General features: G+C 38.2%; 1 protein-coding gene across 3 annotated transcripts in view; it reads right to left on the reverse strand.

Moving 5' to 3' along the window:
* Positions 1–27,230, reverse strand: part of adamts17 (ADAM metallopeptidase with thrombospondin type 1 motif, 17) — a 153,671-nt gene that overhangs the window by 73,570 nt on the left and 52,871 nt on the right. For all 3 annotated transcript variants that reach the window (XM_017478337.3, XM_017478336.3, XM_017478338.3), the window contains exons 8-10: positions 11,338–11,443; positions 4,713–4,853; positions 857–1,007 (exon numbers count right to left, since the gene is read on the reverse strand). In XM_017478337.3, the coding sequence (XP_017333826.1) occupies positions 857–1,007; positions 4,713–4,853; positions 11,338–11,443 (398 nt within the window). The remainder of the gene's footprint in view (positions 1–856; positions 1,008–4,712; positions 4,854–11,337; positions 11,444–27,230) is intronic.

Consider the following 27,230-nt stretch of genomic DNA (forward strand, 5'->3'; position numbering starts at 1 on the left):
TTACATTTCAGTTGTAACGTAATCATGACATTTCAGTTCACTACAAATCCTGATGTGTGTGGAAGAAAAGACATGCACCTTTCAAAGCAATGATCACTAGGTTTACTAAAATCCTTGTTGGAAGCCATTAAGGATGAATTTGTATGTGGAACAGAAATGGAAAGTATTCAAGGAAAATCCAAATGTGACTGCAGGTTCGTAAACAAGGAAATGAACTGCAGACAATTTCAAACTTCCTTTGACTTTTTCATGCTAATGATTCAAAAGAAAATGAGGCAGAATCAGAAGAAGCACAGAGTTATAATAGAGGAGAGAGCTGATCAGTTGAGCGTTGCAAGTTTTTGGTAGTCCTGTGTTTTGAACTCGCAACCTTTTGTTCAATAGTGTAGTCTTTTAAATGCTGTACTACTGCTATCCAGGTCCTTCGACTTAGAAGAGACATGCTGGAAGCTCTAAATTTTATTTTATAAATTTTCTGGCTTTTCTCACTGACAGCTGACTGACTGAATGGCTGCATTGCTGGCAGAGAAATAGTGTACAGTAAATTGGGCAAGGAGAAGCATTTGCTTACAAATGTGAAATTGGCCATGGAGTGAAAATTAGCAGTGTTGAAAAACACTGATTTTCCCAAGGTCCTGTCCTTGAGCTGTATGCTCCAAGCATAGCGAAACAAGCAAAACCAAAAACTGGCAAAATCTCTTGTAATAAACTGACTGGCTGGCTGAGTAAAGGTAATGCTCAATTTAGTGACACCTCTATCATTCTCAGATTGTTGCGCTGCTGCCAAATCCTATAATGGTAACCTTATAAAGAGAAAATCGGAATAAAAGGAAAGCGGGCGAGCTTTGCCACCTACCTCCATGTTGGTGCAGAAGGTGGCGTTGGTGCCGAACAGAATCTGGCACTGTTCGTCTGCGCTGTAGTGCATGCCAGGCAGCTTCGCAGGAAGACGCACCAGGTAACGACTCCGCGGGTCTGTGTGCAACAGACAGGAACTGGCCTTCGACCTGAGGGGTCGGGAAAAAACAAAGGGGGGAAAAAAGTCTATTTCTAAGTCATTTTCAAAACAACAATTTTGAGCCAAGTGCAGTGCAGTGAGATAAGATTAATTAATACTAAAAACAAAAACAAAATTTTAATTAAAAGGAAAATATATGACATAATCCACGTATGCAAACACAAATCTGACCCTTGTCTTACTGTTTTTCAGGTCTGGTCATTACAAAACCACAGCAACTATTTACACAGACAGCATGCATAGACACATTTCACATAGTTTCTTTTGACTTCCCAGCTTCTAAATTTTCTTCAAAATTTTCTTCCCAGCTTCTAGATTTCCTCCCAACTCGAACAAGACATAATATCCTCCACAGGAAAGAAAAAAACCCAATCCATCCATCTTCTGACTCGCTGCATTCTAACGTGACAAGAACATGGCTTGTGTCACAGATTTCACCTTTTTACACTGCTGCATCTCTCCACTCTAAGACACTTTCACACGGAGCTAAGATGTTCTGATAAAGAGTTGGCAAAGATCAGTTGCTTGCATGCAGAAAAAGAGGACAGATTTCTGAGAATGCTTGGCATCTGATGTATGCGAACAACAGAATCGAGTGACAGCAGCGCACAGACGCCACTACCTTTAAATGTCTCTGACGTTTACATCGCGGTGTAGGATGAAATCCGGCACCAGTTTGATGACATTACGTAGCTGTCACAGCTTTCAAAGATTTTAAACAGTTCTCTTATACCACGGCATATTATGCCTACTCAATCATGTGGGACAGGCACAGAGTCTCGGACGGCGAGGCGTCTAACAAGCGTGTTCATTAGAATATTAGACCACATCCAGACAGGTCTGATGTGTGAGATTAGGGCCCAAAATTCTCATGACTCATCCACCCCCCAAAAAATCCCATTTATTCCTACTTTCAGAGAGGTAGGAATAATAGAACAGATCAGCGAAATTTATTTAAAATTCTCAGCACACTATTTTGCACAATCCACGGGGCATTCGGTAACATAAAGATTTCAAGATTAAAACTGATCTTAACAAATCAATCCCATTGCTATTGTTTGTACAGAAATATCCTTCCTTCAAGTTCATGGGGAAACCTGGAGCCTATCCCAGGGAGCATCAGGCACAAGGTGAGGTACACCCTGGACAGGGTGCCAATCCATCACAGAGTGCACTCACATACACATTCACACACCCATTCATACACTACGGACACTTTGGACATGCCAATCAGCCTACCACACATGTCTTTGGACTGGTGGAGGAAACCGGAGTACATGGGGAGAACATGCAAACGCCGCACACACAGGGCCACGGTGGGAATCGGACCCCCGACCCTGGAGGTGTGAGGCAAACATGCTAACCACTAAGCCACCGTGCGTACACTCTTACATAAACATCGCAAATTCCATATAATTGTGGGAGACGTCAGGAGATGCAGTTGAAAGTACACGTTTCAGCTGTTACATTTAACCTAGATCAGATCTCTTGCTCCGTGAATAAGTGCAAGCAAATGGGTTGAACCAGAAAACCATGAAAACTACACTTATTTTTATTTTAAGTACAGGTAAACCCTCTGTTTAATGCCAGTGGGCTTTGGAATCAGCGCACTACGGTAGTTCGGGCAGAAACTGGAATGCTGCGGCATTTTACACTTCCTGATTTTCCTCTATTATAAAATATTATAAAGCAGCTACTGGCACAAATCACTTCCATGTTGGGTAAGTGTGTGGTTTTTAAAAAAGTTTTTTATATTACCATGTTTTTTTAGTCTGGTTTATTCGTGGTGCTTTTTGTGTGTATGTGGGTGGGGGGGTGGGGGGGGGCAAGGGGGGCAGGTTTTTGTACAGATCAGTGGGGACCAGGATAGGACAAGAACAAGGAATTTCTGACAGTTTTGACAATTGGCTGGTCCCCAGAATGAAAACAGCTATTTTACATAAAACTGCAATTTATATGAAAAAATTCATTTCCGTTTGGTTACTGAGGTTAAAGTAACCATACTTAATAAGTATGTCTCTGGAAAGTCCTCATAAGGATGGTAAAACAAATGTGCATGCGCGCGCGTGTGTGTGTGTGTGAGAGAGAGAGAGAGAGAGTGAATGTGGTTTGGCTTTGCTTTGGCAACACTGAGGATTTCTTGAAGCTGTTGGATCCTGGAGAGACCCTAAAGCCTGAGAGATAAGATCAGCAAAAAGGAGATGGTGGAGAACAAACTGTTTCCTACTGCTTGTGATGTGGGGAAAAATCCTAAATGACACCATGGATTCCACAAATAGAGCTTTTAATCTGAGGTGAGTTTTCAAAAAACATATATCCTAGCTTTTAGACTATCTCAACTATCAGACATGTTGAAAATTAGAGTGGCTTTGGTGATCCAGTATTCCTGGTAGGTCGGACCACTGAGCCCAGAGAGAGTTCATGGACGCTAGATATTGAGGTCTTTGCTGCAGCACGTAGGCAATTTACCATTGAATGAATGCAGAGCAACAGATTTTCCATTTTTTGCTAATTACACATAATCAGTACTACAATTAGTGTATATTTTCACACACATCGTATATTGATATTAAATGACCCTGCAATTAAAATCTCAATGAAATGGCTTGAGAGCTGTGTAGATTTTGGTGTGTTGAAGGATATGACTGATTCACACAACAGCCAGGAGCCAACTTTGAGATGACCCACCCCCTGACCAAATCTAAATAAACCTGACAACAAACTACTAAATATGGACCACAGCGAAAAGTATATGGAGAGCCTTTTTTCAACTGTGGAGGGTTTCCAAGATGATATCGAAGACGACAGTGTGATTATGGACTTATACCGTACATCTATGTTTGAACTGTTGATGGTCAACAGCATAGATAGTGATGGAGAGCTGTAGTGTCGTCACCAGGAGGCATTTGACGTGTCTGAGTGATGGGTTGGTAGCTATGAATTCACATTATTTGTATACATGTTTGTCTAGATTGTTACACAGCATCAGATCAAACCTTAACTCTGTACTCCAGGTGTTTGTCATGGTTTGATCAAACATCTCAGGTTAATGACTGAAAGTAGCGAAATGAAAATAAATAGAATCTTTAGCATAATTCGTTTGAAATATGATGCTGCTTGATAGAATGACATTGCTTACTTTTACTGATGGAGAAGCCCGGACGGACTATAAAGACAGAATTGCATTCTTGATCAGTCTGAGATAGCGAGACATTCTGGGATTGATCAGCCCCAAGTTTGTAAAAGACCCTTGAGAAAATACTTTTAGTCCATCGGTCTAAATACCCAGAACACACTGCGTTTCTTCTACATTCTGGCTCTGTTTGCTGCCTACAACCCACAATACATAGAATTTTTTTTGGCTCACGTCCTGCAGTCAGGTCGATTCAGGGACAAATTGCTTTCTCACTGCAACTGAACCATGCTAGAGTTCATTTGGAACCGGGCCGGGACCACCTCGCTCGAACCAGTTGTTCTGGTCCATGTGTGATTGCTGCTTTCCCATCTATCTAAAAGAAGTGCGTAGAATGGAAAACACGCCAGGTTTCAATTCAGGGGGACTAAACTCTCCATATGTGAAAGCACCCTTACATACAGCTCATGAGTACATTTCCCCAAGTCTTTCCCAGTGCCAGTAAAGCAGTATTGCTTTATAATGCAGAAAGGTGGAATGACAGTGATGACGACTTCTCACCTGAGGAAGTTTTCCAGGTCGTCACGGCTGCAGGTAGACCAGGAGAGGTCGCTAGGGTTGCGACCTTTGACCCACTCTCCTGACATGATGTGCGAGTGGCCTGTACAAGCCGCATGGTCATCGTCATGGCTCATGCCCATGCTGTAAAGGAAAATGACACTTTTATACCACACACACGCAAACACACATCCACAGGACACTTTCCAGCCATCTCTTAAGGTTTCAGGCCAAAGCACTTAACACAAGTAACTGCACCAATGACTACCAACCCTAAACACTATTTACAACACTAAAACAAAAAAATGTAAGCACAGCAATCCTGAAACGGTGCTGGAAGGCTCATGTGTACTGAGCCGGAGAGCTTCCCAGGCACAGATAGAGCCACTCAAGCCCTGACCTACATTTCCGAAATTAAAAACAACAAGAAAAAAAGTAAACTATGAGACAGCAAAACACAGAAGTTAATAAAGAATGGGGTGTGTGGATTTCCAGGGTGTGTCTTATTCTTCCTGTTCTGAAATATAAGCAATAAAAATCTTTGGACTCACAGCAGGAGTATAAAAATCTAACTATAAGACAAGTAGAAAAACAGCTAACAATGCTGCTAACGTGTATAGTCTTACATTTTATTGCTAAAAAATATGGCTCTATGCATATGCACAGATATACAGAAGATATATATATATATATATATATATATATATATATATATATATATATATATATATATATATATATATATATATATAATCATACCTCTCTTGCTAGCTTTCAAGACCCTGCTAATCAAGCATACTCTCTCAGAAATAAAAATATATATATATATATATATTTTCCTTGTCACTAATAAGGCACCATCAAGGGGTACAGGTTTTGTACCTTTAGTGAATATACAGTATTTTACTCGGAAACTTTTAATAAAGCATGAACCTACAAGAGGATGTGAATTACAGTGAATTTATCATGAATACGTTTTTTTTCCCCCTCTGGTTGCTGAGCAACATAATGTGCAAAGATCTGGGTATTCCATTGAAAATTGTCTTATGCTCCAATATATTCATGCTTTTTTGATATTCTTGGCGATGTCATGCACAGCAGCTCCCTGAATCCAGTTCATCATCCATCTGTTTGTGTAATGGCAAATAGAGGGCAAGGGAAAACGTATAATACAACCGCTTTTATAATAAATTATTTGGCATGTCATAAACAAACGCTTGCTAAGAACAGCAAATAAATAAATAAAATTTAAAAAAACACATAATTCCTGAAAAATTTCAGTGGAAATTGCAAACTAAATACATATAGCACATTAGATTAAATAAGGAGGGCATCACCAACTATCCACAAGACTTTTAGCTAGCCAGCTTAATTTATGGCTGAGGCCAAAATTCTACATACAAACTACAGGAAAGCAATATCTTACATACACCAAGGCTAAGGAGGCTAACTTCACACATTTCATGTTTTCATACACATCCCGTGTTAAGTCAACTAGGGTGTCTATTTTATTTCCGGTTTTAAAATAATAGCCATAAAAAGTTAAAAGTTTACATACACTTTGTTAGCGTTTGGTGGCATTGCCTATTCATTTAATCAGTTTAACTAACTCAAACTATTGGGTAGCCTTCCACAAGCTTCTCACAAAATGTGTATAAGTATGATGTATTTTGAGTGATTACTTTTTTTCCTCTGGTGAACAAAACAGACTGTATCATTTTAGGAACTGTAAAATATTCACTTAAAAATATTGAAATATTGAAATCCTAAATTCTCTCACAGTGTCATATTCATCTATTGATCTCAAATCCAAATGTCTTTGGTGTATAGCACAAACACATGAAATCTATTATTTTGTCACAGCAAATAAATCTCCAGAAGCACTTTCGTGAAATATTTCTTGACTGTCTGACACAAAAAAGTTTATTTTCGAATAAAAGCGAATTGCGAATCTTTATTAAAAAACGTAAGACATGAACTGCTAACATGCATTTTGTACATTATTCTAAAATTGTTCCACAAATTGTAGACGCAGTTTTTTTTGCAGAACGGTGAACCTCTGCCCATCTTTACTTCTGAAAGACTCTGCCTCTCTAAGATTCCCTTTTTATACCCAATCATGTTACTGACCTGTTGCCAATTAACCTCCAGCTGTTTCCTTTTAGTGACACTTACTTTTCCAGCCTTTTGTTGCCCCCGTCCCAACTTTTTTGAGACATGTTGAGGCCATCAAAATCAAAATTACCTTATTTGTTTCTTAAAATGGTACATTTACTCAGTTTAAACATTTGATATATTTTCTATGTTCTATTATGAATGACATATGGGTTTATGAGATTTGCAAATCATTGCATTCTGTTGTTATTTACATTTTACACAGCGTCCCAACTTTTTTGGTATTGGGGTTGCATTTGTATCCTGATGTCGCACTATGACGACATCAAATAGTGACACGAGCGTGATACATGACATGTGAAAATGGATCCAAAATCAGATCTCTATTTGACAGATTTTTAAGTACAATAGTTTGTTTAAGAGGTGAGAAATGCACGCTACATGGGTGTGCTTTAGTTTGCAATGAAGACAGAAGCCTCCGCTTTCTGATGTAATAAAGCTGTCTCTAATCTGTTTTAAAATGACCTCTGATGTGAAAAAATTTGATTTGGCCTCACTGACTGGCCGAAACAAATGCATGTTACATGAAATGTGTGGAGGTGTATGCAAACTTTTGGCCTCAACTTTTTTTTTTACTTTCTGTTTTGTCTATTAATAAAAACAGTAATATGAGTACTAAGTGCTTTTGGCTCATTTAGATAAAATACCAAGGAGACCTTTGTCAGCTGTATGCACTCTGAGTTTTAGATAGAAGCAGTGGTCCAGTTATGGCGTCCCATAAGGAGGTCAAATGTGTGTGTAGAGAGGATTACAAGAGCAGGCCTGTAATCATACTCACGAATTTCACTGTCAAACTAGTAACATGGACCACACTAGCAGAAAAGTTTCCCAAAACAGGCAGACCACAATAACGCAACGCAAAGCTATTCTCTTCCTGCAGTGCTGCTGTATGATTATTCATACAAGACAACCACAAAAATGCATACAGTCATGTTTCATCACTGCACAAATTAATAGAACCCTTAAGCAACATTTTTTAAAAAAAAAAGAAACAGATTTTTTTTTTCTGATGTTTTTTCTTTTTTTTTCTGTTCTGATTTTTATGCAAAATAATAAAGTTACTCATCAGATACTGAAAAGAAAACACCACCCTGAAACACATTAAATATGTTTCTGTTGAAATGTTTGTTTTGCGCTTAGTGATTCTGGTGCTAATTTATTGGTCAGTGTTGTGTTTTTTTTGTTGTTGTTATTTGGAGAATCACTGACATCACTGGGTGACACTGCATGAGAATTTCCACCAATCTCAAATGTACGTGATAAAAGTCAGGTTTAACGGATAGCTCCCAATATATATATATATATATATATATATATATATATATATATATATATATATATATATATATATATATAATTTATTTTTATTTTTTTTAAAGCTCCTTTTCTCACTCACAATTTTCCAGCAATGTTCAACATCATATTAATGAGAAATCACAGAACACAGAAACGCACAATAGTGGCGCAGCAAACTACATGACGCAGTTGCACTATGTTACTGCAGAGAATCGGCACGGCAAGGTAATGATCTACTAGATGAAAACCATGTCAGCGCTGATGGAGGTGTTGGCATGAATGTTGAAGCTTTGGAAGCTGATCTGTTTTCGCAGAGAGTACATATGCTAAGGACAGACTAAAGAACTACACTGCATCGCTCTCTTTAGATAGATATGAAATCCCACTGGCGCCATTATCACTGGGAAGCCACACGGCATTGTGGGTAGCGTAGGAATTTACTCATAAAATAAATCTTTAGCACAAATGAAAGCTCGAATTGAATATACAGGAAATCTTGATATGCACGTCTTTCAGGGTGGATTTTCCCTTTAAACATGTAGCAAGTCCTATTTAATACTGCAACAATATTGCAAACTGTGGCAAAAGGTTAAGTAATTACTGTAATGCTGTAATGTGAAAATAATATCAGAATGTCCACACTGGACTCATAATGTCACTAATGACTGATTTGGAAAAATAAAACCAATCACTGTGGTCTGACAAGAACGTGGACCAAATCTCTAAAACAAGGAAAATGCGTCTGCTTAATGAATAACTTGTGAAAACAAGACGAGACGTCACATTTAATTGGTTTCCCCACATGACTTAGTTCCTGTTCTAACCCCACGGATTAGGCTTTTACGATCGCCAAACATAATTACACATTTTGTTTTCACCAACTCTTCAAAACAAAAGATCATTTAATGGCTCCAAAGAGTTGTTCTTGTGTGACGAATGGCAGCGTAATGAAATGTTAATCAGAGAAAGTAATGAAACACGCAGCCTATTCTCCAGTTCAGGCTATATTTTACAGTAATCTGTTTTATCTAAGCCTCTGACAATCAGACAGCGTTCAAATAATCAGTTCCACTCAATTGGACAGAAATAATGCAGACGTTTTTAGTATTTGAGTTCGAATGTCTTAAAACGGAAGAATTTGCCAAGGTGGACTGGCCTCTTAAAGTGTACGTGAGCACGTAAATGTCAAGTCGACATATATAGCTCGCTGGCTAATCCAAGTGAAACGCCTACGCTCAATTCTCCTTACATGCTACACTACACTGTAGTTATTTTTTTTTTATGCTGTTCAAATAAAGTTCCACGCAAAGCTCTAATATTCACTTTTTAAGAGGTGTTTTACAGAGTGAGCACAATGGGGGTTTGTGTGTGTGGGTGTGTGAGATGTGTATTAGAGCTGTGGCACTGGCTACACGAGCGTGTCCTGCGTCTCGGCACCAGTCGGTCTCGCTGTATGCCAGCTTCTTAATGACAGGCCTTAAAGCACCCGCTGAGATAACTCCACACATGACTGGCACAGCCACAAAGCCTACGCTAATGCTAATACAACTTGGCTACGTATCCAGGTGAGTTTGATGTTGGCTGCCCAATGCTGGCGTATCAAAGGAGGCTTTCTTTACACCAGGGAAGATAATGAGACGGCACAGTTGTGGAAAAAGTAGTACAACCTACAGCGTGATGGAGCCTGGACTGGATAAAGGGCTAATATTTTCAGCCAGTATGTGGCACAGAGGACAAATGAATTGTTTTGTGCAGAGTGGGAAAATCAAGCATTCATGCACACACACACACAGAGAAGTTTAGAATGTGTTTAAGGCAATTTTTCGGCCAAAAACGCTAACAGTTATGGAAAGTCATAGGTAATCAGCTAGCATAATCTACTTCTATAATGACAGCTGGCTTTTGCTTCATCCTTTTTGAGGCTTTCTTTAAGGTTTTAGTCAATCTTTAAAAACCAGCCTATGGTACATGGGCATTCAGTTCAATTTATAATGGACCAGTGAGATTCTGGATAAAATTCTGGATAAGCAACAAACATGATTGAAAGACAACCTTTATTGATTAATTCACGTCTATAAATAATTTCAAGTCATTATGTTATGCTTGGTTTGCTTCCATTTGTTGAAATACATCTGGACCCTGATCTGCCAGTTGACAACCCCTGCTATAGTACAGTATGTCTCAGTAGCACGTGAGATTGCCCTGCTGTCCAATTAAGATAACGTTAAATTGCTAATAACACTCAACAATGGATTATAATAACCTAGTGCTAGCAATTTAAGCCAACTTAAGCGAGTTAATCGACAAGCCAAGGTGACAAAACTAGTAATAATCACTGTACAGGCTATATCTGCTGTCTATTACAAAATGACCAATGAACTAATTAAAACCCAACATCCAGTTTTGATAAGAAAAGAAAGCAAAACCACATTTATTTCATCTGCAGGGCATTGTTTTATCTGTCTGTCATCTTGGTCCTGGCGGGATGTGGTTTTCAAGGAAATCATGATAATGCTAGCTACGCAGGGTCATGGGGAGCCTGGAGTCTATCCCAGGGGACTCGGGTGCAAGGATGGGGACACCCTGGATGGGGTGCCAAACCATCGCAGGACACAAGCACGCACACACACATTCACACACTACGGACAATGTAGAGATTCCAATCAGCCTACAAACCATGTACTGGACTGTGGGAGGAAACCAGAGTACCCAGAGGAAACCTCTGAAGCATGGGGAGAACATGCACCGTGCCACTGTGATCCCCATAAATCTAGCCAGTTAGGATTTTTTTTTTTTTTTTACAGTTTTTAATTTTTTTTTAATCTTTTTTTTTATTTTATTTTTGCAAGCACCAAGTGATATTATGAAACCCGTGAATCTCACAAAGTTCAAAAGTCCACAAATCTGTGGGATTAAACTTTAAGCTACATTCACTCTGATGTAACTGATACTGTAAGTAAATTCATTTTTGCATCCTGCATCTTTTCCCATTGAAATGGACTCTTTCGCCAGAAAAATTGTCTTTGTTTCTTTAAAACTGGACTGTTTCTATGTACTGTATAGCACCCATGTAGTACGATGTGGAACCAGACTCTTTCTCTGTATTGTGAAAACGGGATTACGTTTATGGTGTGTTTGTGGTACTTTCTGGACTCACCTGTGTCCGAGCTCATGGGCAATGGTGAAGGCGAGGTTGAGGCCGTTGTCCTCGGCTACTACGCACTTCCTCTTGGCGCTGCAGGTGCCACCTAAATAGGCGATACCTGTGTGGGTAAAGACAAAAAATATTCCGTTAGAGTGTGTTGTTACATTTTAAAAACACAGACCTGACACTTTTCCAGCTTCATGTGGAATTACAATTTGTCAAACACTACAGCCATGACTATTTTCCCTCACTCCCCCTATCCTAGCCAGATGTTCCTCTGAGCCTGCTATTCATCCCCAGAATGCAAAGTTCTTAGCATTGATCACCCAAAATGAGCTAATGTCAAGGACATTACCGTGTGTCTATATTAAATTCATTTACGAGGCTTGATGAGTAGTTTTCAATTCACTGGTCTCTCTATACCTGTGAGATTTGTAACTCTGACCCCATTTATTCGCCAGTTACACTGGTGTTAATCATCAGTTAAAGTAATAGCAATGTGAGGACAACTTTTTAACGTGTATTCATTTGATGCGGCCCATTTTAAATGATCCTGACTCACTTGAACTGATATTGAAATGTTGAAGGCTCATCTACACAGCACCATGAGTGGATCTGAACTGAATTTGAAACCTGTGAAGTGAAGCTTAACAACCATTGGTCTACAGCAGTGGTCAACAACCCTCTACCTTCCTGCAGGTTTCATCTCCAACCAAAATCTCACACACCTGTTTTAGTTTATCAAGAACTTCTTAAGGCAATGATTAGATCAGGGGTGGGCAATTTTATCTGCAAAGGGTGTGGGTGCAGGTTTTCATTCCAACCAAGCAGAAGCCATACCTGAATCTATTGAAAGCCAAGATCAACTGATTAAACAGGTGGAATCAGGTGTGCCTCCTGCTTGGTTGGAATGAAAACTTGTACCCACACCGGCCCTTTCCAGATAAGACTGCCCACCCCTGGATTAGATGGTCAGGTGGATACGATTATGGTTGAGCTAAAGTCTTCAGGAAGGTAGATCTCTAGGGACAGGGTTGGTCACCACTGCTCTACAGTATATTTTCTAAAATAATTCCATTTTTGGGTTTAAAGTCACACAGGAAGTGATGTACTAACTGTAGTTTATATGCACGGGCTCCTCTAAAATCTGCTGACTAAGCCAAGTTGGTTTTTCTACTAAAATGATTTATTTTAATACAGATGACATAGAAAGGAAGCTACAAAAAAAAACAAAAAAAAACATCACAGCTAAAACATTATGTACGGAAAAAGGGAAATGATTCTAAGTATATTTGTAGCAAAAATTAGGGACATACAACTTGCAAGGTTTTATCTTGCCCACATTTTTGAGTGCAAGAGTAGTGAGACTCGAAATCCTTAACAATACATTTCATCGACTGCCAGAGAAACTCTCTTAGAAATAACCTTTGACCCTTTGAAAAAATATACAGTTAATTCTTAATTTATGACCCTTCCGTTGTTAAGAAACATTCTTTAAGACATTCTGTGTTCCTAGAAACCTAGCATACCTCAGAGCAAAGACATGCTACTGCATCTCCCACCATCAGCCTGCACAACTCTTTAATAACACTGTCCCAAGCATGATTTAATGGGTAATATATTATCTGTAGTAGTTGCATATGAAGAGGACTTTTACAAGACAGTGCAGTCTGATATATGAATTGTGTTGCAGTTATACATGCTGATAATTAAAAATCCCCACCGTTTTATTACCTGTTACAACTTTATTGAGGTATTGCCTTAATCTATAGTATTTATACCTTCATATTATCGACATTCTGGGGTGCAGGGTCATGATATTTTGAATGATCTTTGATAACAATACTGTGAATCAGGTATGTAAAATTGCAATAACTTTTGGCCCAATCTTTTATCATATTTGTTCTGTATCATCATAATATTATCATAATGCTGTAAATTCTACTACTACAATGATTAAACTGTCAAAGCGGAAGTTATATGGATGTACATGTCAAGTACAACACACAGGAAAGGAGATGTGAGTCTCAATGAAAAACTGGTCAAAATACATTATTAATGTAAAGATGTAAAGCTTTTTGCAGGCTCTCTTTAAATGGTGTTGGCGTCAGAGTTGGCCAATATAAAGAAAAAAAAGAATAAAGCCAACTTTGCTGTTGTAATATTAAGACATAAATTTGAAATTCGCATTATTTTGAGATAACAAAACATAATTCAAATAAACCTTCTCTCTTAGTAAATAGTTTTAAATTAGTAAATTTAATTTAAAATTAAAATCCCAGCTTCATACCTGCCCTTCAGTAATAATCTGGTCATGTAATCCTTGTTCCGAGTCAGTTTAAGCCTTGCTAACTCACACTAAACTCACACTTGATCTATTTGCATAGACGCTGCATTTTGCACTTTCATTCATTTAGGCAAACACGCACAATGGATAAAGTACAGTTTAAACTCGATGCCTGACTTTGCGTGCACGTGAAGAAGCAGCAACAATGCGAGCGCCATTGTTCACGTACTCGCTTGCATATGTTATGTACATCTGGAGGATTAAACGTGACAGCCGCTAGATCTCTGTCAGGTTTCCAAGTGAACTGTAAAATGTTTAGCAATTTCATGCACAGTGATGTTAAACACAATGATGAGTTCTATTCAAACTTTCCACTGTCGTCGTGATTGTTGTCGTGAGTTGCGGCTCAGATCAAGAAAATCCAGAAGTCTGGTACAAAAAACAGACATTTTGGTGGTTTTGAAGTCTATGTGAGGGATTATTAAAAATTTAAACACTAAATATAATAATAAAAAGCAGTACTCAATAACTGTCTAGAACAATACAGTAGTAGGTGATTTGAGGCAATGCTAGTTTTTTTAGTTACTTGCACATACTGTGTTGGTACTGCACCATGCCATCTTGTGTATGCATATGCATAGTATAAAAGCAAGTATAATTCATCCTTAAGACATTTCATTCTGCTCACAATCCTCTATACCTGAAGAAGATGCTACTCAACACCAAGATACATCTAGTCCCAGCTCAGCAGAGTCTTTTGTTGAAAGAGCGTTTCATCTAGTATTGTAACAGAGCACCGCCAACAAAAGTCTCTGCTGAGAAAGGAATAGTTTTATTAGTGTTGACTACCATTCAATAAACTCTCGTTATTTAAAGTTAGTAACTTGTTTTATTTTGTTTCCTAATGGTGAAAACTAAATTCCAAAATTATACTCGCCCTTCGGTTGTAATAGTTCATGCGGTTGTCGTTCTCATCTCACACTAAATGAATCTATGCATAGACCTGTCTGTATTTTGAACCTTCCTTCATTAAGGCAAAATGAATAAGAAGTTTTATTTAGCTCATCTGAATGATGCAATCCTCCATAACTGATGAACATGCTAGTCAACGCCAATATAAATCTCTTCCCAGCTCAGCAGAGACTTTTTTGTTGAAGGTGCATTTCATCTGGTATTGTAACAGAGTGCCTTCAAAGGAACTCATTAGTTTAAAGACGCATCAATCATCGAGTTGGCCAACAAAGTGACATCTGAAGGCTGTCGCATCACTGCGTATCTGCTTTTAGGCACCTGGTTTGTGTCTCTTACTGGCCTTATCCCAGAATGCCTCTCTTGGCTTGGGACCACCATATATTTAACCAGTGACATTAAAATGAAATCAAACCCAGATGGCTTTATTGAAAGAAGCAACACAACATTTTCATTTGGGATAACCGTGCACACATATCATTTTTTGGGTCTCCATCTGTGAGTGACATAAGCCAGTTTGGACTCGACAGTTCATGCGATGATGGATAGGACTTTATACTGAGAAAAACGAACATTGCTCAGAGGTTGCATGTAAGGATTATTGAGATCAGAGCTATACTGTATCAAGTTGTGTAAGAAGCTGCTACGATTGGACAGTTTAGGTTTTTTCACCTTCATGTTTTTTCATGTAATTTCACATCTTCCCTTTATTATTTATATAACATCTAAATATGAGTCCACCTGAGATTGGATAAAGCATTGAAAAGTTTGGACTAAGTTTCCTTAACAGGGAAACAGCACCACATGCTATCACTTAACACATGTGAATAAATTAAACTGAGAAAAAAAAGAGACAATGTCATGAATTATGTTCAAATCAAAAGAATCAGTTGAGAGACGCATGCTGGTGCTGTGGCCAGATGCAGGGTTCAAATGAATGTGCTTTGAACTCTTTGTCTCATTCCTGTTTAAAAATGTTGCGCTACTTGAAATGAACCACAAAACAGCAGTTAAAAAGCCAAACACTTAAATTATAGAAAGTTCATAAAATATGATGTTTTCAAACCTACTAGTGCTAAAATTCCTTTATATTTCAACTTCGATTAGGTGTGCAATGAAATGCAACAATGACGCAGCAGTGGATCTGAGCATTTGCTGATATTAAATTAGCTTGTTGCATTGAAGACCTAGCTGAAGCACACTAACCAGACACTAGGCAACAAGTTAAGTGCACTCTCTGTCAAGGTAACTTGACCATAACTCTAATGCTTAAAATAGTCTTCTCTACGTCATCATCATCATTCACAAATTAATGTTACGCTTACCCCCAGATTGTGAACAAAGCTGATCAAAAATTGTCCAGAGGCTACGAAATTATTGCATCGTATTGCACTGTAGCAGATTCAGTTGTATCATCAAACATCGTATTGTTGCCTTGTGAATCAAAATTATATCACATTGTATCACATTCAGTGGTATCCTTAAACATTAAATGAATCATTGCCTTAAGAATTGAAATCATATTATATCCTATTGTGTGAGAGCCTGAGATTAGTGCAGTGAGGTAGAACAGTACAAATGGTAATCCCGCCCTACCTCTAACTTTAACTTTAAATTTTATGATGTTTAATATGAATTGAATTGTGTGAATTGCTCGTCATTTGTAAGTGTGAGACTGTGATAGCATGTTCAGTGAACATTCACAATTTTGGGATTGGTAGTCCTTGGATAGAGCAAAAATATGAATATTTTACAAATCAACACCAAACCCAATGCTTTAGAAAAGTTCAGGACCTCCACATAGTTCTCTGCCACTCAACCAAACCTTGTGGTAGAAACACAGACTTCTTCTCATTACCAAGAATTCCCAAACCAGGAACCTACATTCCTGAGAGGAACGTTCTTGCCAAATTAACTTGTGGAAACAGACTTGAAAAGACACAATGCTAGAAAACGCTCCTGTTCAAGAACATCTATGAACTTGCCTTCAGTACTAGCAGTGCCCATCTTCTTTATAATACCAACAGTTCTCAAGTAGCTAAATTATTTATTTGATTTTCCTAGCTAGCTAACATAGCTAACCTCAGTGGGAACTAGTTTCCATATTAGAAACTGTTGGCACCATGTTCTAGCATGTATTAGCTATTTCTTACCTCATTTATTAACAGTTGACTTTAAAACTTGATGACTGCAAGAAACAACTAAGCTGTGCAATTCAATTCAAATGATGACTTTTTTTTTTTTGTCTTTTTCACTATCCTCCTCACTCTGTATGAGTACAGTTTGCTCACGGATTCAGTTCCTTTCAATTGTTTGAGTAGAATATTTCAATGATCATGTGTAATGTTTATTTTATACAATACTTTTTGCTCTTTTTTTCTTCAAAAGTCCCAATAATTCTATACGTTGGCAAAAATGTAGTCTTGAAATTTCTTCTCATAGGCAAGTCAACAAATGACGTTCAGTGTTTGGTTGGATCAAGAACACGTCTGGGTTATTTAAACTTTTCTGGTACTTACAATACTGTACAAAAGTTTTAGGCAGCCTATTTTTTTAGTGTTATAGATTTGTAATTTTATGACTTCTACATTATCGAGTACAAAAAACATTTTGGATTCTCAAACTTTAGTTTTCTAGCACAAAATTAAATGTTACAGAAAAATGTTTCTGTCACTAAAGAAAGCAGCATATTACATAAGAGACAATGAAGGCTGCTGGGTTTTGCTGCAAAAATAAGAAGCAAGTGCGACAGTGAAAGTCTCCAGAAGAACCGTGCCTGGTTCTGCAAGATGCTCAATAAAACTTACAGCTCATTTCCTTATAAAACTGCACTAATTGTACCAGAGACTACTATTTTTATTTTTATTAAAAAAATTTGTCACACCAAATATTGCCTTTGTTTCATTTACTACTGTTTACTGCTCTTTACGTAAAAACATTTACTTTCATTATACTGAAGTCATCTTTGCTCTACAGCGTTTCACTGCATGTGCCTAAAACCTTTGCACGGTACCGTACGTTCTTCAGTATTGGAACCGAACTTGTGCTGTAGCAGATGACGTCAAGTGAGCACACGAGGACTCAAGAACAAACAGGAAACAACCACAGCCCGCTATCAACATCATTCAAACAGATCAAAACAGATGTTGTCCCAAATTCTTTCATGAAATCCCCTCTACTACATTTCATTCTATTTCATTATCACTGTACATAGTTGTTTAAGAGTTGCAATTATTTCCAACCTGTCGATCTTTCCTGGACTGGGGAAAAAACAGCACATTGCCTGTTCCTAAATATGTGTGTTTCGTTGTGCTGCTTAATGTGAATTGGTGTACAAGTCACTCTCTCTGTACAGTTGTTGTAAGATTAGAGTCTAATCAACCACAGTGGATGTAAAAAAAAAAAAAAAAAAAAAAAAAAACCTCCCTGGAGTAAACTGAATGACTGACAGGTTGACTTAATAGGGGAAATACACAAACACACACACACACACAGACTGAAAAGCTGGTAACAGTACAAGCCAGGTGTGAAATTGACCAGTGTTGACCCCACACCCTGAGGCCACAATTTTATTCCACTTGTGTCTTTTATTATGTCTTAAAACAAACCCTAAGCCAAATCCCATTCATTCTGTCACGAAAAGACCTTTCACTGTCTTCACCTCCAGTGGAGTTTGGACTAATTAAAGCAGATTCCTGCCTGAGAATTTCGTTACTGATGACATCACAGCCTTGTCCAGCGGCACTACAACTCAAAGCTGAAAGGCCACACACAGAGGTTGTGGCAAGTGGCTTGTGGGAAATTATGTACCTCCCAAAATACCCTGATTCCTGTCTGTTGTCCCAACTACCTACCTTTCCTTCCTTAGAAGTAAAGTAATATGTAGGGAATAACACCCAATAAGGCATGCAGTAATAGTTTGCACTGTATTTCCTGTGAATCCCAGTTTTCTGACTCTTTGCTCTTTTTTTTCTTAGTGATGTTTTTTTTGTTGTTTTTTTGTTTTTTTTTTAGATTTCAATTAGTTTTGTAATCTTGCTGGTTTTTGTAAGATCTTTGCTTTGCTGTTGTATTTTTGTGTCCATGCCAACAGCTTCGGGGACGAAGACCACAGAGACTTTGAAATGCAAGGTCCCTATTGGCAGAAATGTTTACTACACCTTCGGGTTGTTTTGTATGGTACGTTTTTCATGGAAAAACGTACAACAGTAGGGTGGACTAATGTGGTTTAACATGAAACGTAGTTACTCTTACCATCCCAAAGTTGATTATTTATCAATAACAGCACATCCTAACATGTTTACTTCCTCTTATACCACAACAGTTTGTCAATTCTAACAATTTTTTAAATTTATTGTAGAACAACACACTTTTGTTTCATCGGTTTTTAGTTATAATTTAAAGTTGTGTAACGTCTTCTAAACAAGTTAGTCGCTTACGATTTAGCTGCTTTAAACGATCGCTCCTTCACCAACCAATATTTTTTCACCCTCTTTAATAAGTTAATAAGACAACCATAACCGTAAAGCATAAAGACTTCTGTCCTGAAGACTTTCCTTTAATGGAAAAATTTGACATCTTTACCTCTGACTGGTACAAAGTGCTGACACTGGAGAATTTTTTAAACAGTCTCCTAATGGAAAACATTATCAACAATTACATGTTATATCAACTATTACATATGCTAACCCCTTCCTGTGTAGGCTGTTACTATAAACCTGATAATGTATTGAAACCTTCTGACTAATCATAATCGAGATTTCAACCATGCTGTGGTATAAGGTGGTTTACGATCACGAGAAGCAACAGTACATGAGACCAAATTTGAATAAAGGACGATTGAAACACTTTTAAAATTTCGCTTCACATTCAAAGACAACCAGGATGGCGTACCACGATACACGTTGTACTACAACTAGCAGATGACTGCATATGAAACATTTGCTCAGAGACCTTGTAGATTTCTCTATAAGCATAAAATATTTATACTTATTTTCTACCAATAAAAGAGCGATCATGTCAGCAGTGTGGAACTACATTAAGTTTCTGATAAGGACATTTGCGGTCTCTACTCAGTTGAGGATTCAAGAGAGGGTACATCACTGAAGGACATTTCTACAACAGGTACTGATACACCACCTGAAAGCACGACATCCGATTCAATATGCAGAGTGCAGCAAAGCTTAAAAGTACCCAAACTAGCACTCCAACACCATGTGTTGCAACAGTATTTGAAAAGGCAATGAAATGTATACATTTACATTGTTTCATTGTCCATTTGTTATTGCTATTTTTGATTTTTAATAAAAGTGCTGTTAATTCCATCACCTTATACTTTTTTCAAAGGATATTCATTCAGACACATGAAAATGAATAAAAAGCATCATATTTATACAATTATACAAAAAGGCAGTATTTTTAAAAAAAAGTTTGTTTGTTTGTTTGTTTGTTTGTTTTTGAATGTAATTTTCAGCCAAGTGTATCCAGAATTTTTGCTTTTGGTTGACGAACTGCAGTGAAACCAGAGCCTCTCATGGGAACACACAGCAGGAATACACCCTGGAGGGAACACCAAGATACACTCTCTCATATGCACACTCAATTATACCTCATTTATTCTTTTAATCAGCACACACCTATATTTTGTTAAAAAAAAAAAAAAAAAAAAAAAAGAGCCTGGAGCAGTGGGGGTGTATGTGAAATTACTGAATATTACAAACAGTTGGACATGTGGAATTACAGAGGTCCATCCAGTGAAGTGGCTATAGCTACATGCTTGCACTGGAAATATCAATATGCACTAGTCTTCATAACCTCATTGTGATTATTATTTGAATAATGGGTTTGGGCTTGGTATGGTATAAAATATACCAGAAAATGTGTTCATTGAAATTTAGCTACAATGCCCAATGATTAAAAAAAAAATGTTTTGTTTTTTTTCAGCATAACAATATTTAGGCAAACAGTACACATTTCATACATTACATATTTCATACTACACATTTACAGCTGTCTTACCTGAACTACTTTTTAACATACGACTTTCACACCAGCATCACTGCTTAATGTACTAATTTCCTACTTCATTACCCATGATTCCCTGTCGACCCCATGCTCTGTCATGTGACCAATCACCAGACTCACAGACAACCTATTCACATTCTCAGTCACTGGACTTCTTATTATACATACTGATCAGAATTAGTACTCACCTTAAGAGTAAAATGACAATCTTTTAAAAACCTTGCATGTATTTGTACACACTGATGAAACCGAGCAAAAAAAAAAAGTTTGGGGCAAAGCTATCTGAACACTCCTTGTAGTGAAAGAAATCGACAGAGGCTCCCGAGTAGAACAACAGAAAATAAGCTAACCCTATAGTCTAGAGCTAGTGATAATGAGTCTTTATTAGTGACATATACATTACAGTGAAATTCTTTTCTTTACATATCCCAACAAGTTAAGAAGCTGGGATCAGAGCACAGAGTCAGCCATGATACAGCACCCCTGAAGCAAAGAGGGTCAAGGGACTTGCTCAAGGGCCCAACAGTGGCAGCTTGGCAGTGGGGGGCTTGAACCCCCGCCCTTCCGATCAGTAACCCAGAGCCTTAACTGTCAAGCCACCACTGCCATGGTTACGCAGCTAGAACGCAGAAAATAAAGAAGCTAGCCCGACTCTATTAATATATTTTACTTGTGATTCGAGGAGAGAACACCACCAGTCATAACTCAAACGCACACCAATGATACAAAGGGATAATAATTACATTCTCAGACCTTTCCCTTAATCTGTATTAATGCACTTAACCAATGAACTACATACAATATGCTATTACATTATGTTATCATAAAGCTATCACTTTTTAGCCTAGTCCGTGAGGTTATAAGCTAGCTAATGAATTTATGAATTTTCCACAATCATACTTGCACTGAAATTGATCTAAAAGCACGTTTTTTTTCCCCTTCATCGCCATTTCTCACACTCACACACTCACTAAAGTGGCTGCTACAAACACATGCAACCCATCTGTACATAGTTTCAACCACAAAAAAAAGTGCTATACATGTCATAAGCATGTAGTTCTGTTGGTTTGTTCTGCTCCATACTGTGATTATATGTGCTGGAGAAGCCTTCGTTCAAGGAGCAAGACTTGCTTGTGTTATTTTAATCAAATGAATTTGGATCATGTGAAGCCTGACTTTCATTGACACGCACAGAAACTCTCATTTTTAAGGTCTGACGCTACTCAGGATGTGATCTGTAATATTTCAGGCGCCTATGCTGTTATAACATTTACCAGACAATACATCATGCTGCCATATCTCATACATAAATAGCTTCAAGTAGAGCAAGAATCAAGACCCAGAAATACCATTCACACAGCCATACAACTATGCATAAGGACGGATCCCAAAGCCTGTGTTTATAAAGGGCCAATAAATCTGAATAATCTTGAATCTTTCTGTTGTTTAGCACACAAATCATGACAAACTAGGGTGAACTGATGCATACGATTCTCGCGCCATGATATTCCCTATGGCTACATTATTCGGTACATTAAAAAGCAAAGCGTAAGCCTGTCTCTTGTACAGGCACATGCACACACAGACACACACCCCAGTCGCTGGCACTTCACAGGCTGTGAGGTAATGCGTGTCTATGTTGTTTGTGGCAGAGCGCAGTATTCGGGGTGGTCAAAACATTTGAAGTCTAAAGCTGGGAACAATGAAATAAATTCACTGGAGCGTGTGATCACGTACTCTGTCTTACTCAGCACTTCCATATCAGAATCTGAACATCTAGCTGGCCGGCATTTCTCACATGGCTACACGCACAAGTGATCCAAACTATATTTAATATTAGTTAATTAACCTTTAGTGTTATATTCAGCTTCAGGTATTTAAATGTAAAAGCTCAGCAGACTTGGAGAGCAGACACCCATACACCCCAACCCCTGAAAAAACACACACACACACACACACACACACACACACACACACACACACACACACACACACACACACACACACACACACACACACACACACACACACACACACACACACACACACACACACACACACACACACACACAGGTCGGGGCAGCTGTGGCTCAGGTGGTAGAGAGGGTTGTCCACTAATTGCAGGGTTGTTGGTTCTTCCACATGCCAAAATGTCCTTGGGCAATACTCTGAACCCCGAGTGCAGGCTAGGACCTTGCATGGAAGCTCTGTTGCCATTGAAGTGTGAGAGTGTGTGTGTGTGTGTGTGTGTGAGAATGGGTGAATGAGAAACAGTGCAGTGCATACCACTTACCATTTACACACACACACAACTGGGGAAGAATGAGTCAGCTGGGCCATTTCCAAGCACCAACTCCAGATAAAAATCTAGTTGTGTAAGGAAGGACTTTTGATATTTGAACAAAAGTGTATTTTGTTTTAGACCAAAACCCAACTCAAACACCCACAAACAGATCTGGAAAATCTGTGATGAGTCAGAACAAACTAACAATTGTGTTATACACTATATACAAAGGTGGCATGGTGGTGCATTGGATAATAGTCAAAGCTTCAAGGTCTCGGGCTCGATATTGAGCTTGGTTTACGGTGGAGTTTTGCATGTTCTCCCACTGTCCACGTGGGTTTCCTCCGGGTTTAAAAAATAAATAAAGAGAATTTGAACTTAGGAGTGAATGAGTATGTGAATGTGTGTGTGCATGGTGCACTGTGATGGACTGGCATCCCAGCCAAAGTGTATTCCCGTCTCACAACCAGATGTCCTAGGATGGGCTCGGGATCCACCGCAACCGTGACAGGATAAAGCGCTTATTGAAGATGAATAAATGAAAGTCATACACAATATATCACACAGCTGCAGTTCACACAGTATTTAATCATAGTACCATGCTGAATTTTATATTGTAGTAACGAATAAAGTAATGAATAAAACGTGACAGGACATGCTATCATAGGAAAATAATCAATGATGTCATGGCGTGACGCACCCGGATGCAAAGTGGAGTGGTAACTTGATTATTTTCATATAACAACACATCCTGAAGCGTTTTACTCCTCTCGTACCACTGAGAATGACACATCGTGCTTTTTAACCATTTAACTTAATATGTAATGTTATGGAATGCCCTCAATAACATAAGCCCTTTTATCACTTATGTCTTAGCAGTTACAGTATAAACATTTGTTCCTTAACCAGCCTCTCTTTTTTCTTCTTTCTTAAAGTGAATATGACACAAAAAAAACACCACTTGTGTCATGTTACAGAGAATCCGGAAATCACAAAGTCCTCTGTCTTGAAAACTTTCCAGTAGCGGAAAACCTTCTGATCATTTCAAAGCTCCTTGTAATAAATAACAACACATTTTTAATCCATTTATAGTTAGCATTAGATGGTTCGACTGTTCGAAACAAGTCAAATCTCAAGTGAATGAGTTTTTACTAGAGAAAGAATATCGTATTAGAACGAGGAGATGAATATAAGCTATGATTGGAATTACAGCCTGCACTACTACTAGTTGTGCTGTTAGAGAAAATGAATCTAAACCTTCTGAGCAGAATTCAACAGCACTGTGGTATAAATACTTTTTATCTCATCCCATGTACTAAAATGTGCATTGTGTTGTTTCAGAAAGAAGCACCCCTACTCTAAGCCCACTCCAACCTCTCTCGCTCTGCTGGAGTGAAAATGTTGTCCAGCTGTTTTCATAAGAGGCACTGAGATAACTAATGAATAACACTACACAGAGCAAAGCCATTGCTCTGCCATGTTCCTTTCATTCATGGGCACAATAAATATGCAGGGCATTGACTAGTATCACGATTTCCATTTTCACAAAAACGCTGACTCTCATCAGGGAGAGAAAGAACGAAAGTTTTCTTTAAAAATGGAACTAGGTCACATTTTGCACAGAAGAACAGAAAGGCTCAGGAAGTCTTTCGAGTGAGACGCAGTTTAGGCAGACGAGCCCCTGACACTGAGTTCCCAAAGCTGCAGGTCTGCTGCAAGTGGACCATTTCTTTCCGTGTTCCATGACCTCACAGATGTGTTTGTGTGTGTGTATGTGTGTGTTTGATTGAGAAACAGTGCAGAAAACGTCCAGCATGCCCTGCTACTGAAAAAAAAAGATCCATCTTCTACTTCTTAAACTGGGATCTCAAAGACCTAAGGAGTGTAAAAAGAAAGCGTTTATGCCTTGATGTCTATACTGATGTCTGCACATGCGTCAGTAGGAAGTCGGGCCTGACTGTTTAACGTCTCACAATGGACAGATTTTCTTTGGCCCGGACAATTTTCATTACATTGGTTCAACTTGTGCTCAGAAATTTGACAAATCAGTTTGCTCCGAACAGGACCAGTGTTTTAACATTTCCTTTCTTGCTTCCCAACCCTAACATAGGACTCCTAATTGATCCAATTAAAATGATAACCCACTTGAATTTTGTTCGTGTAAGATAAGAAATAGGCAGTAATAATTTACCACAGAGTGTTTATCAGTCCCTCCAGGATTTAGCGATTTTGCGATCACAGAAATGAACGCAAAATCAAGCAAACTCTGCAATATTCGGAGGAGCTCGCAATTTTTCACAATTACTGCAGACTTTCCACAGATTTGGGCCAAGACACGTCGTGTGACGTCATCATAACGTGCATTCAGCCAAATCCGCCTTTGATTCGCGCATGCTGTACATGAGTACAGCTAAAAGGTCTCATTTACCAACAAGCATCACCGTGAAAGACCAATTTCATGCAGCGCCAATTTTGCTAGTTGAAGTAGTTTTCAGCAAAAAAAGCACAAAAAATTCTGCAAGATGTGTCGTACATTTTGAAAAATCAGGCACAGCAAAATCAAGCTTTTTGGCCGCAACAATCACAGCAAAATCCTGGTCCCAATACAATGTCAGACAATTTCAATAGTGTTAGCGAATTGCTTACTTAAAAGTGCATAGACATACTAGTCTATTCTCTGTCAATGACTACGTTTACATGGACAGCAGTAATCTAATTATTGACCTATTCTGAATAAGACAATATTGTAATTAAGGTGTTTACATGAGTCGCTTTTAGAATACTCCTTTCATGTTCCCGTTTTATATGTTATAAAATATACATGTATTAACAGCACACGTCATTACGTCCCCATGCATCGCCGTCCAACGTTCCCTCCAGAATTTCACGTATCAACATACAGTTGGTCTTCGTTATGGTACTGTATACAGTTTTGGGTGTTTCATTTTTAATTTCATGAAAGCTTTTAATTTAATAGTTAATTACTTATCATTCTATACGTGCAAGTAGACGACTGCTTGAAGCCGTGGGCTGCATCCAAAACATTGTACTTGTCTACTATATAGTAGCCAACATAAGTGTATTTCGCCTTCTATATAGCAGGTAAGTATGTGGTTTCGGACGCAGTCTCGCTCTCTTGTTTGCCGTAAAATGGTTGAGCACTGCCGTGTACGTGTCCTGTCGCAAAATGCGGTGAAAACTCCCACACGATGTTAATAGTGTGACTAAAGTTTGGACATGTCTGTAATGCACTCCGATAATGTGACTCCACATGTCTTAATTCGATTTGTGTTTACTTCAAGTATGACTTTAGTCAGATTAAGGTCATCAATAATCGCTGTTTACATGGTAGATTCATAATCAGGGTATTGTCTTAATCGGGTTAATATCGGATTATTGTTGTCCATGTAAATGTACTGACTGTCATGGGTTGCCCTCTCACAGCGCACACTTCTTGTTTTATTTCCCTGAATGTGGCATATTTTTTTTACATTGACATATGCCTTTGCATTGATTTTTTTTGTCTGGTCTCCAACCATCTTGTAATTGATGTATATCTCAAATGTACTCATCTGCCATGCCCTTGATTAGTTTGCATAGTTTAGCCCTGCTCAGTCTTTGTCTAATTGCAAAGTCTTATCACGCATTCTTGTCCTTAAGTCTGAGTCCTGTTCTTGTTCTGTATCTAGTATTTCCGGGTTTAGATCCTCGCTCATGTTTCCAGTTTCCTTATGGATTATGCATAACTATATTTTAATCTAAAACTCTCTGGCTCACATTGATTTGAACATTCCCGTTAAAGGTTCTTCTGGTAAAATTGATGTCCCATCTTCCATTTCATGTTTAAGTGAAGAGCTTTCATATTTTAAGTCAAAATCTGTATTCCTGAAAAATATAGCTTCCCATGTCCGCTGATGATGTCGCTAACACTACTATAGTAATGGTTTCGAACTAGGAAGTGGAATTTTACATGGTGAACACAGATGAGCGGCGTGATACACATAGTGAAATGCCACAGTGGGGTTATAGGAAATACAGGCATTCTTGTAATGCCGCTCTACCAATAAAATGTGGACCGGAACTAACTGTTGTATAATAAGTACACCTTATATATATATATATATATATATATATATATATATATATATATATATATATATATATATATATATATATATATATATATATATATATATATATATTCCTCCCAATGGAGGAAGTGTGGCCTGTGGAGGTGTGGCATCCTGTTCTTCAAACATTATTTTTAATGGCAATCCAACTGTGTGCACAATACTGAATCACAGAAAAAAGGTTCTTTGGATGATCAGCACTTAAACAGGT

The sequence above is a fragment of the Ictalurus punctatus genome, chromosome 10 (genome assembly GCF_001660625.3).
Source record: "Ictalurus punctatus breed USDA103 chromosome 10, Coco_2.0, whole genome shotgun sequence".
Taxonomy (NCBI): domain Eukaryota; kingdom Metazoa; phylum Chordata; class Actinopteri; order Siluriformes; family Ictaluridae; genus Ictalurus; species Ictalurus punctatus.